The sequence below is a fragment of the Musa acuminata genome, chromosome BXJ1-6, assembly GCF_036884655.1.
Source record: "Musa acuminata AAA Group cultivar baxijiao chromosome BXJ1-6, Cavendish_Baxijiao_AAA, whole genome shotgun sequence".
In the NCBI taxonomy this organism is placed as follows: Eukaryota; Viridiplantae; Streptophyta; class Magnoliopsida; order Zingiberales; family Musaceae; genus Musa; species Musa acuminata.
Genome location: NC_088332.1, coordinates 39,098,221 through 39,112,221, shown reverse-complemented (window position 1 = coordinate 39,112,221; position 14,001 = coordinate 39,098,221). Strand labels below are relative to the sequence as shown.

General features: G+C 42.7%; 2 protein-coding genes across 2 annotated transcripts; both read left to right on the top strand.

Moving 5' to 3' along the window:
* Positions 1-311: 311 nt before the first annotated feature.
* LOC135677820 (E3 ubiquitin-protein ligase ATL41-like) lies at positions 312-1,411 on the top strand. Its single transcript, XM_065190230.1, has one exon. The coding sequence runs from the start codon at positions 557-559 to the stop codon at positions 1,274-1,276; it is 720 nt and encodes a 239-aa protein (XP_065046302.1). The 5' UTR covers positions 312-556; the 3' UTR covers positions 1,277-1,411.
* A 3,372-nt stretch (positions 1,412-4,783) lies between these two features.
* On the top strand, positions 4,784-6,891 carry LOC135676899 (basic leucine zipper 61-like). Its single transcript, XM_065188598.1, has 4 exons — positions 4,784-5,676; positions 5,764-5,854; positions 5,976-6,102; positions 6,437-6,891. The coding sequence occupies exons 1-4, from the start codon at positions 5,183-5,185 to the stop codon at positions 6,562-6,564; spliced, it is 840 nt and encodes a 279-aa protein (XP_065044670.1). The 5' UTR covers positions 4,784-5,182; the 3' UTR covers positions 6,565-6,891.
* Positions 6,892-14,001: the final 7,110 nt, after the last annotated feature.

The window sequence follows — 14,001 nt, the reverse complement described above, 5'->3', positions numbered from 1 at the left end:
GTTTCCTCAGAAGACCAACTTGTGGAACTTACCATTTTTACATGTACCAAATCACCTTATAATGGTCTATTATTGTATGTGTTTTGTTATATGAACCTTTGAAAACATAATAATTAGATATACCATTATATATATATATATATATATATAATCGAAAAGGACGAAAAGGGTCCAAGACTGACGATATTGTTTTGTTAATTGTTTGTTTTTCTTAGAAGCTAAGACCGGCGTGTCACTGTCGCTCCACGGATGCATATGCATTTAAAGAGTTGCACCATTTGCGGATGTCGCACTTCCACTGATGCGAAAGATTAGAATTGGTCAGACTTATCGAAAGAAAGCAATCATAGTTCCCCTTTTAAAGAGAGAAATTTGATGGATTAGTTAGTCAATTAAACTTCTCTTTTTTTTAGTACTTTTGTTATGGTAGAATTAGCAAAGTCTAGTCCACATTTAGCGTTTAAGATCGAACTGCTGCAAGGAGACAGGCGTACACCGGAGGAGAGGGACGAGTTGGGCGCTCCCGCACCCGCCACAGCCACCAGGAAGCGCCGCCATGTCTACTAACGTTCCATCCGACGGGTGGCTTGTCTACGACGAAAGCAACAACAGCTACGACCTGAACACGAGGATCCTGAAGACGGCCGTCATCTGCTTAGCTGCCGCCCTAGTCGTCATGGTCTTCCTCCACCTCTACGTCCGCCACTTCCTCCTACGTCGGCGCCGGTCCGGTGGCCTCACCACCAGCCACTCCCTCCGCTTCTACGTGAATAACCCCGCTAACGACGAGCCCAGCAACGAGGGGCTCGATCCCACTGCCATCTCCGCCCTCCCGACGCAACCTTATCGAATGGCGGGCGAGCGTGGCGGCTGCCAAGACGAAGGGCGACGGGCGGAGTGCGCCATTTGCTTGAGCGCAGTGGAGGAAGGGGAGACGGTGAGAGCGCTGCCCAGCTGCAAGCACCTGTTCCATGTCGGCTGCGTCGACATGTGGCTGGGCTCCCACTCCACATGCCCAGTGTGTCGGACGGCCGTGGATCATCCACCGAACACCACAGTCGATGTCGACGAGGCATCCACCGTGCCACCTGCAAGAGATACGCAGGACCCGTCGGAGAGAGCTCCGGCGTCTCAGGAAAGCACACCGTCGGGACGGAAGGACTTGGTCTCGGCATCCTCGCGACTGAGTTCGTCGTTTAGGATGATGTTGAGCTGGGAAAGGTCAACAGCGAGGAGGGCTCAAGGGCAAGGGTTGGAAGACATGGAGAGACAGTGAAAACCTCATATGTTACTTGTTTCACATACACAATGCATTTACTCCATACTTGTTGGATTACATTTCTCTCTTTCTTTACTGGAGTTGCTGACTCATGAACATATTGCAACCACCCTCGAACAGCAGATTGTTGTTGTGGTGAGGCACATATCGACGACTGCAGAGTTCCTCGTTAGTCAATAGGACTAATAGATGGGGCCTCCCACGGAAATGTGTGGGGCCCGTTGTGGGAGGGTGAGAAAGATAGATATATAGACTTAGAGAGAGAGAGAGAGACCACTTCGTTACCTTTTCTATAGTTAACTCACATGGCTTAGTTGTAAGGTGGACTTTGCCATGCTGGTTTCGGACTCCTTGTGATTGCGTATATTTCCAATTGCTTTAACAACAGTGAGGTTGAGAGTTAATACATCGAGCCAGCTGTATGTACGCTGATATTGATTGGATGACAGCCAACCCACAGCTCTCGATTCTTTTGTGTTGTCATAGTTTAGGTATAATTAATACCATGTGTATTGTCTATGTCGCAGATACATTATTGCTCATGCCATCAACTAGAGTAGGTTGGATCAGATCGAAACCCAACCAACTCCAGTTTCGACCCAACCAAACTGGTTGATTAGATTAACGATGAGACGGATCACATCAAGGAAATCGAGTCAGGTTATTCGTGTTCAACATATCTTATGTAAAGATGCAACTGTAAGTAAAATTTATGGGATGTATGCAATATTTCCTACATTTTATCGAATCAATTTGAATGTCGCCTTGTCGGATCACGTTGTGTAAGATCCGAAATTGAGTAATCTTAATCTAACACGAGTTGATGTGGAGTTCAGATTCCGTTGCCATGAAACACGCCAACTCCCCTACGTAGCCAATTGCGTTTAGAGAGAGATAAGGTGGAATCAGGCAGAACGCTTCTTGATGCATGCCACCTTGTCCTACCAGAATCTAAGACTCTATATACAAGTCGGGAATTAGGTAACGAATCAAGCTGAGAGATGAAGCATTATTCTATATCCGAAGCACTGAAGCCATCCTCTAGATTTGACAGGGCTAATAGCGGGCCGATTGTGAGCAACAAGTATCTGACCACCTGTTTGAGGCCCGATTGAATTGATCGTAGATAAAACATTTGGTGTTATCTTCTATTTTGAATATTAAATCAAACTTTTTTTATTAGATATTATTTTGATTCAGGATTTTTAGTTGAGATTGGAGTTTCTATGGATTCAAAGTCTTGAATTTATTTTTCTATTAGTAAAGTGATCATTAATATTTTAGAATCAAGAAGAGATGAGATAGAGTCAAAAGAAGATCAGAAATCAGATATCTAAAAGATTGTAAGTTATCATATGAGTTTTTAATTTTAAAATATACTCCTGTATGATTTATTTCTGAGCTAAGATTATAACTAAATCTTTTTTAAAATGTCATATATTAAGTTTAAGTTTGATTCATTATAAGAGTGAAATGGCAGTGACAAGAAAATATGACATATATTCGTTCTAAGAAGTGTCAGCTTGTAAGAGGTCGACATCTGGTGCCACCACCACAAGATGGTGCAGTTCGGCGAACAGCTGGATCCTGTGGTGGCTGCTATTTACATGTGCAGTATGCAAAAAAGGCCGAATCTTTTCTGATAACCTATTCGCAAGCTGTCATCGATGCTGTCCTTTTCCTTTGGGGCCCCCACCCACGCGCCCAGCCATTACCAATTTTGTGTTCACCGGACCCCACATCGATCCAAAGTAAGTTAATTCCGCTTGTACGAGAAGATGGTCGACCGTAAGACAATATAATAGAACGCTAATGAAGTAGGTGATACGAGTGATCGATAACAATCTCTAATGCTTGTTAGAGGGTGCTCCATGCTCATTCCAGAGAGAACGCAGAGCGAGATGAACAACATCATGCATCGAAGTGTCTGTCCATAAGAATGGAACGGGACCCCAAACAGTGCTTCCGACACCGCCATGTTCATCCCGCTCAGAACCAGTATTCTTCCTTTGCTTTTTGCCCTTTCACTTTTTCACGTGTGACGTGGGAAGACATTTAGATGCAGCAAGGTGTACATGTCCCCCCCCCCCCCCCCCTTTGGTCTCTTGTGCTGCTGCTCCCACACACACACCATTTCTCGTGGCCATCCTTGCAGCCACCTTTCTCACATTTAATCTCTTTTTGTTCGTAAGGCGGAAGAACAAAAAGACTTGGTTCTCTTGATCGATCACTGGGTAGGTTTGTTTCTTCAACTTGTGTATCTAAGCTTCTCCGTGCTACCAGGTTGAACGATACTGGCAATGCTAGTTCATCACACATGCCTCTCTGACCACATATTGTACCATCAGAATGGTTTACGAGTATATTGTATTCTCCAAATCTTAGAATATCCAGAGGGATGCACTGCCTTTCTCTCTTTTGCAGTTCTGAGTTTTTGTTCTCTCTTTCTGGTATGGTCGTACTGCCAATTATTCCGGGCTACTATAAAACTAGCAGCAAGGTGCACACCACAACCACTCTCCCACGACGGCGCAAAACACTGTTAATCCCGAGAACAGCCGTAGATGGCCAACAAGATAGCCCGAAGTTGCCAAGAAACCCACCGAGATGAGTGGGAGAATAGAGCGGAAATGGAAGAAGAAGAAGAAGAATGAAGAAACAGACGGAGATCCAAGGCGTGGTGCATGTGAGAGACGCATTTCTTGGGCAAGAAAAGCACATTTGAAGAGGGCATCATGCAGCAGCAAGGCAAACTGTGCACATGGGAAGGCATGATGCGATTCTACGACTACCACATGCACCTGCGCTCCTCTTCGTTTCCACCTCTTGAACAGCTCATCCCCCACTCCAATAACTTACATTTGCGCACTCATTTATCTACTCCCAACATCAACAGAAGAAGAACATCAATGGCGGGATTCCTGCGCCTATCAGAACGTGGCATTGTAGATCCAAAGCATTGTAGATACGGAACAAAGACATGATTGTTGGGTGAATTCGGCATCAGATGTTTACGCTGGTTTCGATACAGTTCCCCAGATGGATGCCATCTTTAATCATTGGTTGCAGTTTACCCAACCAACAACTATGGTAAATCACTCTCTTCCCTTTTACTGCCATGTCCAAGTAGCTTATGGATCATTCAAGATGCACTCTATCAGACATCTACCAAAAATGAGAAGACGTCGGAACGAACAAATGGTGTTGTACTTTTTCGCTATTTCATCACAATACAATCTCGTTACCGATGAACTTGATGAAGGGTGGCGAGTGAACTCGTCCCATTAGGCATTTGCGTATCATCAAGGATTACTTTTTGTCCGTCACCTTTCTCTCTCGGATCCCAATGAGCTTGTAAACTATCGGACGCCATCACCAAAACTGTAAAGATGTCTATAGGAGGATTTGGTTTCTGACGGCCAAAAGGTACGGTCACATCGGCACGTGGTCGCTGAATGCTGCGACTTCCCTGCAATACCGTTGATCTCTCCAACTCCCCTCCATTTCCGCCTCGCCTCTACTCATCTTTCTGTCTTCCCCTCCCTCTCTCCCTCTCTATCTCTCTCTCTCTCTCTCTCTATAACAGCTGGTGCTAGCTGTCCTCCTCCTTCTTTCCCTTGTCATGTGACTCTCTCCTCTAAATCCTCTCCTCCTTCCCCCAGCAAAGCTAACTTAACCTGCCACCAACACCTCCAACTTCGTATCGCAAACTCCAGAGAGAGAGAGAGAGAGAGAGAGAGAGAGACTCTAATTGTCTCAAGGATAAGTTCAATCATCAACTAGAAATGCAAGATGCTGTTGTTACATCTATGTAGCCAACAACATTGCGTAGCGTTCGTTCTCAGCTCTCTCTGTAACGAGAGAGAGAGAGAGATATAAACACAGAGAGAAGAGAGAAGAGCAATGGCACAGCTACCTCCGAAGATCCCTAGCAACATGTCTCCAAACTGGCCCAACCTTGGCCACCATGCGATCCCTCCATCCTTCCTTCCGATCGCGCCGCCGCTCGCCCCGGGCTCTCAACCCTCCTGGGTCGACGAGTTCCTCGACTTCTCCTCCGCCAAGCGCGGCAACCACCGCCGCTCCGTCAGCGACTCCATCGCCTTCCTCGAGCACCCCCTCGAGGGCGAGGGCTCCGACTTCGACCGCTTCGACGACGACCAGCTCATGTCCATGTTCTCGGACGACGTGCCCCCGTCGTCCCTCTCGGGCGCCGTCCCGGCCTCCTCGTCGTCCACGCCCTCGGACCACAACAGCTTCAACGAGGACAAGCCGACCGATCAGAAGGCCAAGAACGAGTCGGAGGAGGCGCAGAGCGCGTGCAAGGAGGAGCCGCAGGCGGTGGCTCAGCCGGCCACCGGGACGGAGACAATCGTGGATCCCAAGAGGGTGAAGAGGTAAACATTACGTACACCAACGCATGCAGCTCGTTGTGGCCATTCCATTTCTGACGCATTGCCGCTGCATTATTTGCATCACATTAGGATCTTAGCGAACCGGCAATCGGCGCAGAGGTCGCGGGTGAGGAAGCTTCAGTACATTTCGGAGCTCGAACGCAGCGTGACGACGCTGCAGGTAACCTTCGTTCTCAGAATCCTCTGTTCAAAACAAGAATGTGTGGAAGCTGGAGCAATTCTAGGTTTTTCTCTTCTAACCATTTTGTTCGTATACTCGATCCGGCGGTGCCAAAACGAAGACCGAAGTATCGGCATTGTCTCCTCGAGTCGCCTTCCTCGATCACCAGCGATCGCTGCTGACGTTGGGCAATAGCCACCTGAAGCAACGCATTGCGGCATTGGCGCAGGACAAGATATTTAAGGATGGTAAGCTCTTGCTTATCCTTGGACATTAATATGATGAAAATTAAGCCTATTTACGCACAGCTGCTTCTGTGCTTGTTGTTCTACATAGAAGAACATATGGTGAACGTTACAATGACGGTGGATCTACCATTCAAATTGTTTATAGCGTAAACTTCAAGATCAGACTGCATACATGTTTCCACTTGGTAATTATATTAAATGTAACCCTAACCCTAGGTGATTATATTAACTGTAACACAAGGAAAGCTACTAAAAAGCCTTAACCATTGTAAAGCTGTTGTTGGTTTGCATTCATAATGTTCTCAAGTGGATGAGGTTTTACGTGATGCTGTAGCACACCAGGAGGCACTAAAGAAGGAGATCGAGAGACTCAGACAAGTCTATCACCAGCAAAACCTAAAGAAAATGGCACCGCCCACATCGGAACCAACCGTGAGCACAGAAAAAGAGCTGCTTAGCTGATGCAGCGCAGGCCATCATGCATGGCAGCAGGAGAATGCTCGTCCATTCACTGCAGTGATCCTGGTAGTGTTCATCGATTTGGAGCCCCAGAAGAAAAAGCCTCTGTGATTTTGGTGGTTCTGCAGGATCTTTTTCTTTCTTTCTTTTGGTGCATTTCATTCGATTCAAAGAACAAAAACAGGATGAAAGTTAAAACAATGAAAGCCTTTGGATGTTGAAGCTGCAAGTGTGGAGGCCTGTGAAGCATTTGATGTATAATTGAACATTGTTGATAAGCTAATTCCATGTTGTGAATGTATGCTGTTGTTTACGCTTTCGATTGCTGAATCTGCTGATATCCAGATAATGAAGTGACAAACCGAGCAAAACAAATAAGTGTATGAACTTTGTTTCTTTCTCTTATTTGTTCACCTCCATCAATAATTATTGATGAAAACTTTGTTGGGCCGCTGCTTGCCTCCATCATCTTCAAAAGCTCATTATTTTTTCCTCTGTAAATTCTGAGAAGGAGAGTAAAACATCATGAGATAGACAGATATATATATACATCACTAGTTCTATAATCTAGCTATATCAAATATTTATAATCAAGATAAACATACACAAAGTTGATATTCACAGATTAAGAAGAACAAAAAAAATTCAAATTTTGTGCACACCAAACGAACCTCCTCCTCATAGGCTTCATGTGGAATGCACTAAGAGATTCCAATCTATCTATCCATGACATGCCCTTTCCATTTGGACTTTGTTATTGCATGGAACTGTGGCCTCACCTTGCTGCATGTGCATTTTGGGGAACAGAACATGGATCTTCTTAGCTGGCTGCACTTGCCAGGGAAGAAGGAAGGATTCCTCTCACCATTAGACACTTCCCATTGTTTTAATGCACGTAATCTGGATGCAGAAAGCAACCCTTCTTTTAGATACAAATGCAGCAAAGTTGGAGGCTAGTTTTACTGAGAAGATGTATAAAGTAAGCACAAGAAAAAAGAGAATTATGACACCTTTTCATTTGTAAGTGGCAAAATCTTCATACCAAAAAATAATAATAATTGAGAGAATCAACACTAAAATAAAGACTCCGAAATAATAATAATAAATTAAATTTCTTACTGAATAAAAATAAATTATAAGCTCGTCTGAGTTATCATCTATCTTTTCACATATAAAATCAGAAGAATTTTCATGGCTGATACGGGCCGGCCCATTAATAGCCACTGTTATATGAAAATGACAGGCCGGTCCATCAACAGTTAAAACATTATAGTCCGCTACTGCTGATTACAATTCGATTAATGCTGATAGAAAAGGAATCATCTCTAAAATTAATGGAAATGCACTCCTTCCCATAATAATAATAATAATAACATCACCCATTTCCATCGTTATGAGATTGGTGCGGTGAGATAAGATCTGCCGCTCGTGTCTGCGGATTCATATTTATTACTTTCTAATATTTTATTCTTTTGTTAAAATACCAAACCCGTTGACTATTTGAATAACAATGGGTGTGATTCGCTCTAAATTAGTCAAACAAATATTTTGACTTCATATAAAAATATGTATCTTCAAAGTCTGTGATCTTCGTAACTATTTGATTAAATTTAAGTTTAGCAGCATCGACGCATCTTTGCACAACCTAAAAATTTGCATATAATACATTGTTGCATTCGATCTTACTTATTATTCATTGTAATTCTAATTTATATCAATGCTTATAATACATTAATATGATACAAAAACAATTAGATGTACTAAATTTATGGTTTGCAGTGGCTACTGCAGAGGATATATATATATATATATATATTCCAACTTTACAACGTCAAATCTTTTGTTTTGAAACTTTATAAGGATATATAAAACTAATATTAATATTTATTTCCACAGGTGTTTTTCTCTGCGGAGGTGTAAGTGAGATACTTATAGCGATGAGCATTTATTCCCACAAGGAAGTGTATTGCTCTACGGAGGTATCCCCACTGTAGTACAAAGTAGGGTGATCTCTTGCTTCGCCATAACCCACCATCCCAACCTGCTCATCGATGTACTCGTCCAAATACCAATCAACCATGTCACTGCATGGAGCTTCGATGGCCGCCGACTCAGTCGCCGCCCAGAAGCCATGGCTCCCGAGACCTGAGAGAACGTCGTCCAGTCTGCAGTCTTCGAACTCCTCCTGGTGACGGACTGACTCCAGCAGCATGTCCTCACCGCTGCTACCCATTACCGGGCCGGCGGCCGAGATCTCGGCTGCTAACCCGAGCTTCTTGTCGTCATCGCCGTCTTCTCCACGTTGCTCATCCAACAGCTCCATGAGAAGGGCGCCATCGAGCTCTGTCAGCACATCCAAGCCCTCATCATCCCACAACTTATCATCGGCAGCTGCTTCCATACTGGCAGAAGGATCACCAAGGACAGATGAGGAAATGATGATGACTCCACGACCAGCCCTCCGGTGCCATATATAATGGTGAGCAGGTAGGGTTTCCAACGCAAGCATCATGGGTAACTTCCCACTGACATGGCTAAAGCGACGTGCACCTAACTCGGTAGCCATCTTCCATGTGGAGAGATGATGGATGAAGAGCCTAATTCATCAACCCGACCGGCTTTTCCAGCACAGCTCAGTATCGAGTGGGTCTGGAAACGCATGTGACAGGGGCGGCAAGCATCACGAGGCACAGGAATAAATTAGCCGGTGGGACACCGCAAATAGACAATGGAATGGAAGGCATGCAGGCAGTGGCACTGGCTTCATAATTATTTGACCGAGTCAAAGATTCAGAAATCATATAAGAAAAACCCAAAGAGCTGTCAAGAGAGTGATGCAAGCTTTAGCGAGTGATGTGGGTGATGTTTGATGAATCAGTCGGATTCCTATCACCAAGTAAACAGCGGTGAGTAACACCACCATGGTGATCAAGAGACACACCGGTTTACATGGGAGCTTTTCCATGGAGTGAGTCAATTTGCTTGAGGTGTGTCTGCACACAGAAGCACGTGATGATGTTGGGAGGGTGGGTAGAAGCTGAGGACGCTTCCCAATGGCATGTCCTTGGCGGCAACGAGGGATCGATGAGACGTGAACCCACCAACCCATTCCTCGCCCATCATGGAGCCTTCATCACAAGCAGCTCAGCTACCTGTCGTACTTGCGGAGTTTTAAGTGGCTGCAGTCGTTTCATCAATGGAGATGTACGAGTCCCACTATAGAGTTGCACTATGTTTCTGTCGCTGTAGACCCGGGCTTGGATCCGCATGGGAAGAACCATGATATCCTACCTTTAATGAGCAATTTCAACTGCAGATCTGGAAGAGAAGTTCCATTTAGCATGAACTACAAGACAAAGTCAGATCATGTCTTCTTCCTGTAAGGAAAACCAATCAGTATTGCCGACAGAGTGGTTGGTTCTTTTAGTAGCTTTCGTCCTATGAAATAGAACCTCACTTTAAGATTGTAGATCCAAATGAGCTGTAGACACAGTTTGAGTAGTAATCTTTGGGAGAGAATCCAACATATAAAAACCAAGCAGTGTGAGAGGAGCACCAAAGGATAGATAACATGGAATATTTGTATGTCAAAGGACGGAGAAAGTTGTCTTCGGAGGCAAAAGAGTAAACTACTGCACTTCAATGTTCTTAATTTGCTTGACTGGTCCTTTTCGCTCAATATTTGGCATCAATAATTTCTTTAAGTTGTCCTCCTGCTGCGAAAATTTACTTGTAGTTATCATTGAGCAGCTGAAGTGTCTCTTTTCATCAAATAAGATCCACATAATGGTTGATAAAACGTCACACAATTCGAGCCATTATTAGTCATGATGGGTTGGATTCTAATTGTCCATCTCGAGTAGAAAGCAAGGAGTCAACCAAATCCTTTCTTTTGAATTTGTCTATGGCATAGGTTTAGACAGCACCACAGACAAATCGAAGGTCAAGGATCCATAGGGTGGTTGGTACGATTAAAAGGATGCATTTGCCGAGTAATGTCAAAGAGAAAACCTCAAAAAGAAAGAAAGTGAGATTTCTTCGGATGCATTATTATCCGACACTGAATCTTCTAAATTTATTAGATATCAAAGAGTTTTTTCTCGAGCACATCCTTAGTATAGGTTTAAAGGATCGTTTAACGTGTTAGATTAGATTCAAACCACATTAACGTGTTAGATAATCAAAATCTATCTATCTTAACAATTCTATATGTTATTTTGATTAAGGGGAGATATAGTGATGCAGTATATCTGCGGTTGGACAAAGATCATTGCCACTTCAAGCTAGTATGATTCATTATATATATTAGAGACTAAACTATAAGAGCACGAATGAATGGATATGCATGACGAAAGTACATATTCTTATCCAATTGGGTCTATGAAAGTTGTTTGTACCAAATCTTCCGAATTGATCTATAAAGCATAACACCTCGGAAAATATTAAGTTATTTGAAAACATTTTTCTTTTATCTTTTAATTTACCGTGTTATTTTGTTGAGAAAAATCCTCTATTCTGTAGAGGGGAGTGACATGTTAATGTATTTAAGCTTTTTCACTTCTTCAATAATATTTTTTTTAATAATTATTATTATCTTCTATTATTTTCATCATGGTATCAGAGCAGTGAAAAAAACGAAGCTTCACTCTTGCCTTCGGCCAGCAACCAACGCTGCTGAGAAAAACAAGGGCGAAGGCTTCGCCTTTGCCTTCGGCCAACGACCAAGGCCAATCCTTATCTTCCTCACCGTGATAGTCTTCGTTGATCTGCCAACAGTCGGTAGACTTTCTCATCGCGATAGTTTTCGTTGATCTGCCAACAGTCGATAGACTCAAAGAGAAGGACGAACTTAAGGGGAACGAAAGGAACGTCTATGCTCTCACAACAAATAATCTAGCTATGCTTGATCTTTTCTTATGCTTTTTTATTAATATTTATTTTCTATTATGAGGAGGTCCCTTGATAAAAAGGAATTTTGATGTTTCCAACGTCAAGCCAATAGCATATACCATCTCAATTGTATGTAAGTAGATTCGGTGCTTTCGTTCTGATACCTTCAGAATCTTGCACAGACTTTGTTACGTCAAGGAAAGCTTCTATTCTGGAGTTGTGCAAGCACAATCGAGATAGAATATGAAACGATCGGTGCACATTTCTTGCTTTACGCTTGGTGCTAATTATTGAAGGCACTCGACTTCATAGCAAACACTTGGTGGGGTGGCAGATTTGACCGGCAAGGTATTTGCTTTTGGTGCACTATTCCATGGTTGCAGAGATGCCCAGAGACACGGATTCCTCCCCGAGGACTCTTCATCCCATGAGGTTGACAGGTTAGATGATATGCCAGGAAAGAATTTGCCATGGAGAAAGTGAGATATTCCTGCAGTTCATATCATCTTTTTTTGCTTATAAATCCGATCCACACCGGACTGAATCGATAGTGTACTCAACACAGTGTTTTACCACTGTGTGCTGATAACTCCATGACAAAGATGTTGATGATAAAAGAATAATAAAGTGAACCACCAATAAGATGCTTACTTGGTTCGATTCTTCCATGTCTATCGTAAGCCACAGAGGCAGAGAGAATTCTTAGGATGCTTGGGATTGGGCTTTGTTTAGGACCTCCGAAGCCCAAATTAAGAAGTTGGCCTACAGGCCGGGCTCGATTGGGCCTTTTCAGCCTGTAAAAGACGATGCATCACGGCGTTCTAATTGGCAAACAAGACTGTTCCCCACTTAATTCGTCATAATTCCATCATAACGATTTTATTTTATGTTTAAAAATTGTTGGGAAAAATCTGTTAAAGTGAAATAATTTTTTTCCCTCTTTGTGTATCAAAATGTATTCCTTATCAAAATACCAACTTGATATCAAAATGTAAATATCAACCAGCACAGTATAAACAATAGAACAATTAATCAATCACACTAAATCTTTTAACGTGGAAAACCAATATGAGAAAAACCACGGGACCGTAGTCCACCTCAAACTTTCACTATCAATAATAATAATAACAGGTTTACGGTAAATCTTCTTTAGAATAACTAGAGGATCATAATAACATCAAGAACATAGATCTTGGCTCTAGCATATCATCATATAGGATGGATCTTCTCAAAAGAGAATTCTAGGTATCATAAAGTGGGTATATCAGGAAAGTATCTCAAAGAGAGTAAACTATAGATAACACCATTGAGATTGTAGAGTTAGTTGCAAGGATTCTCCATATAAAAGTTGGATTAAAACTAACAACGTTTGACCACCGATCGTGCACATACAAAAAAAAAAAAAACTTTCCTCTACAGTGTTTTACTCTATCTCACATCTTTCTCTTTTAATTGTTGATTTGAGCTCAATAAGCCTAATTGTCCGACCTAACAAAAACAACATGTAACCTTCGTGTTTTCATTATAAATGTATACAAAAGAAAGACTCAATTCATTCATAATATAATATTTAGGTCCATTAATGTTTCATGATTATCTATTTTATTCCATGCAACAGTAAATTTCGAGCCATGCAAAAAGCTATGGTTTGATCGGATGAACAACCAATCAGTTTGGTTTTGTCGGGTCGGATCGGATCGGGTGACTTATGTCATAAAAGTACTAGGTAGGTAATACACGTGATGGCAACACGTCTTTTCTCGACAAGTTGATTTTGATGGTTAAATCATGCCTCGTAAGCCAACTCTAACCCAACCCGACCCGAGTTAAGATTTCCCAAATATAGGTCCCAGAAATCTAACTCAATCATCGTGTTGTCGTGTCGGGTTTGGCAGCTTTGTGCCGCCCCACTAAAGGCACAACCTAGTGCTCCCAGAGAGAATATAATTGCTAGATTTGACCAGCAAGAACACGTTTACCGAACTTTCATCAGGACACAATCCAGCTTAAATCTAGGCATGGATTGTGTGGTTCGAACGAAATGGTGTGCTAATACCATCCGGGAAAGAGCAGACAAGAAGAGTAGGAGTTGGCGTAGGGAGAAAGGGGACTGGGCAAGAGAATTGTGAACCCGAAGGCCTTGAACCTTCCATCTCTTTCTCTTGTGCCTTGAGATGGGTCTCGAGGGAGACAGCAGCACGATGGGGTGTGAATCCTTCCGAGACTTCTCTATCCTTCGTTGTGGATTCCTCCACCTCCCACTTCCCTGCAGTCTTGACAAGACCACACCAGGGCAAACCAAGCATATGAAAGGAATGGAATGTGTGGCTACGAGAGAGAGAGAGAGAGAGAGAGAGAGAGAGAGAGCGATGGTGGCATCAGAGTAAGATTTATTGAGATAATAAATATTTATATAGATTAAAAGAGAATTTTTTTTAATCATGTGTTCAAATCATGAATATATATCTTGATGATTAATCTTTAAATTATATATTAATTGAGGATTAGAATATTTAATAAATATAAAATTATTATTTTTATATTTGTCTC

Coding starts and splice junctions, on each gene's coding strand:
- LOC135677820 (XM_065190230.1), top strand. CDS start 557: ATGTCTACTAACGTTCCATCCGACGGGTGGCTTGTCTACGACGAAAGC.
- LOC135676899 (XM_065188598.1), top strand. CDS start 5,183: ATGGCACAGCTACCTCCGAAGATCCCTAGCAACATGTCTCCAAACTGG. Junction 5,855..5,975: donor GCAGCGTGACGACGCTGCAG/GTAACCTTCGTT, acceptor GCCAAAACGAAG/ACCGAAGTATCGGCATTGTC. Junction 6,103..6,436: donor GGACAAGATATTTAAGGATG/GTAAGCTCTTGC, acceptor GTGATGCTGTAG/CACACCAGGAGGCACTAAAG.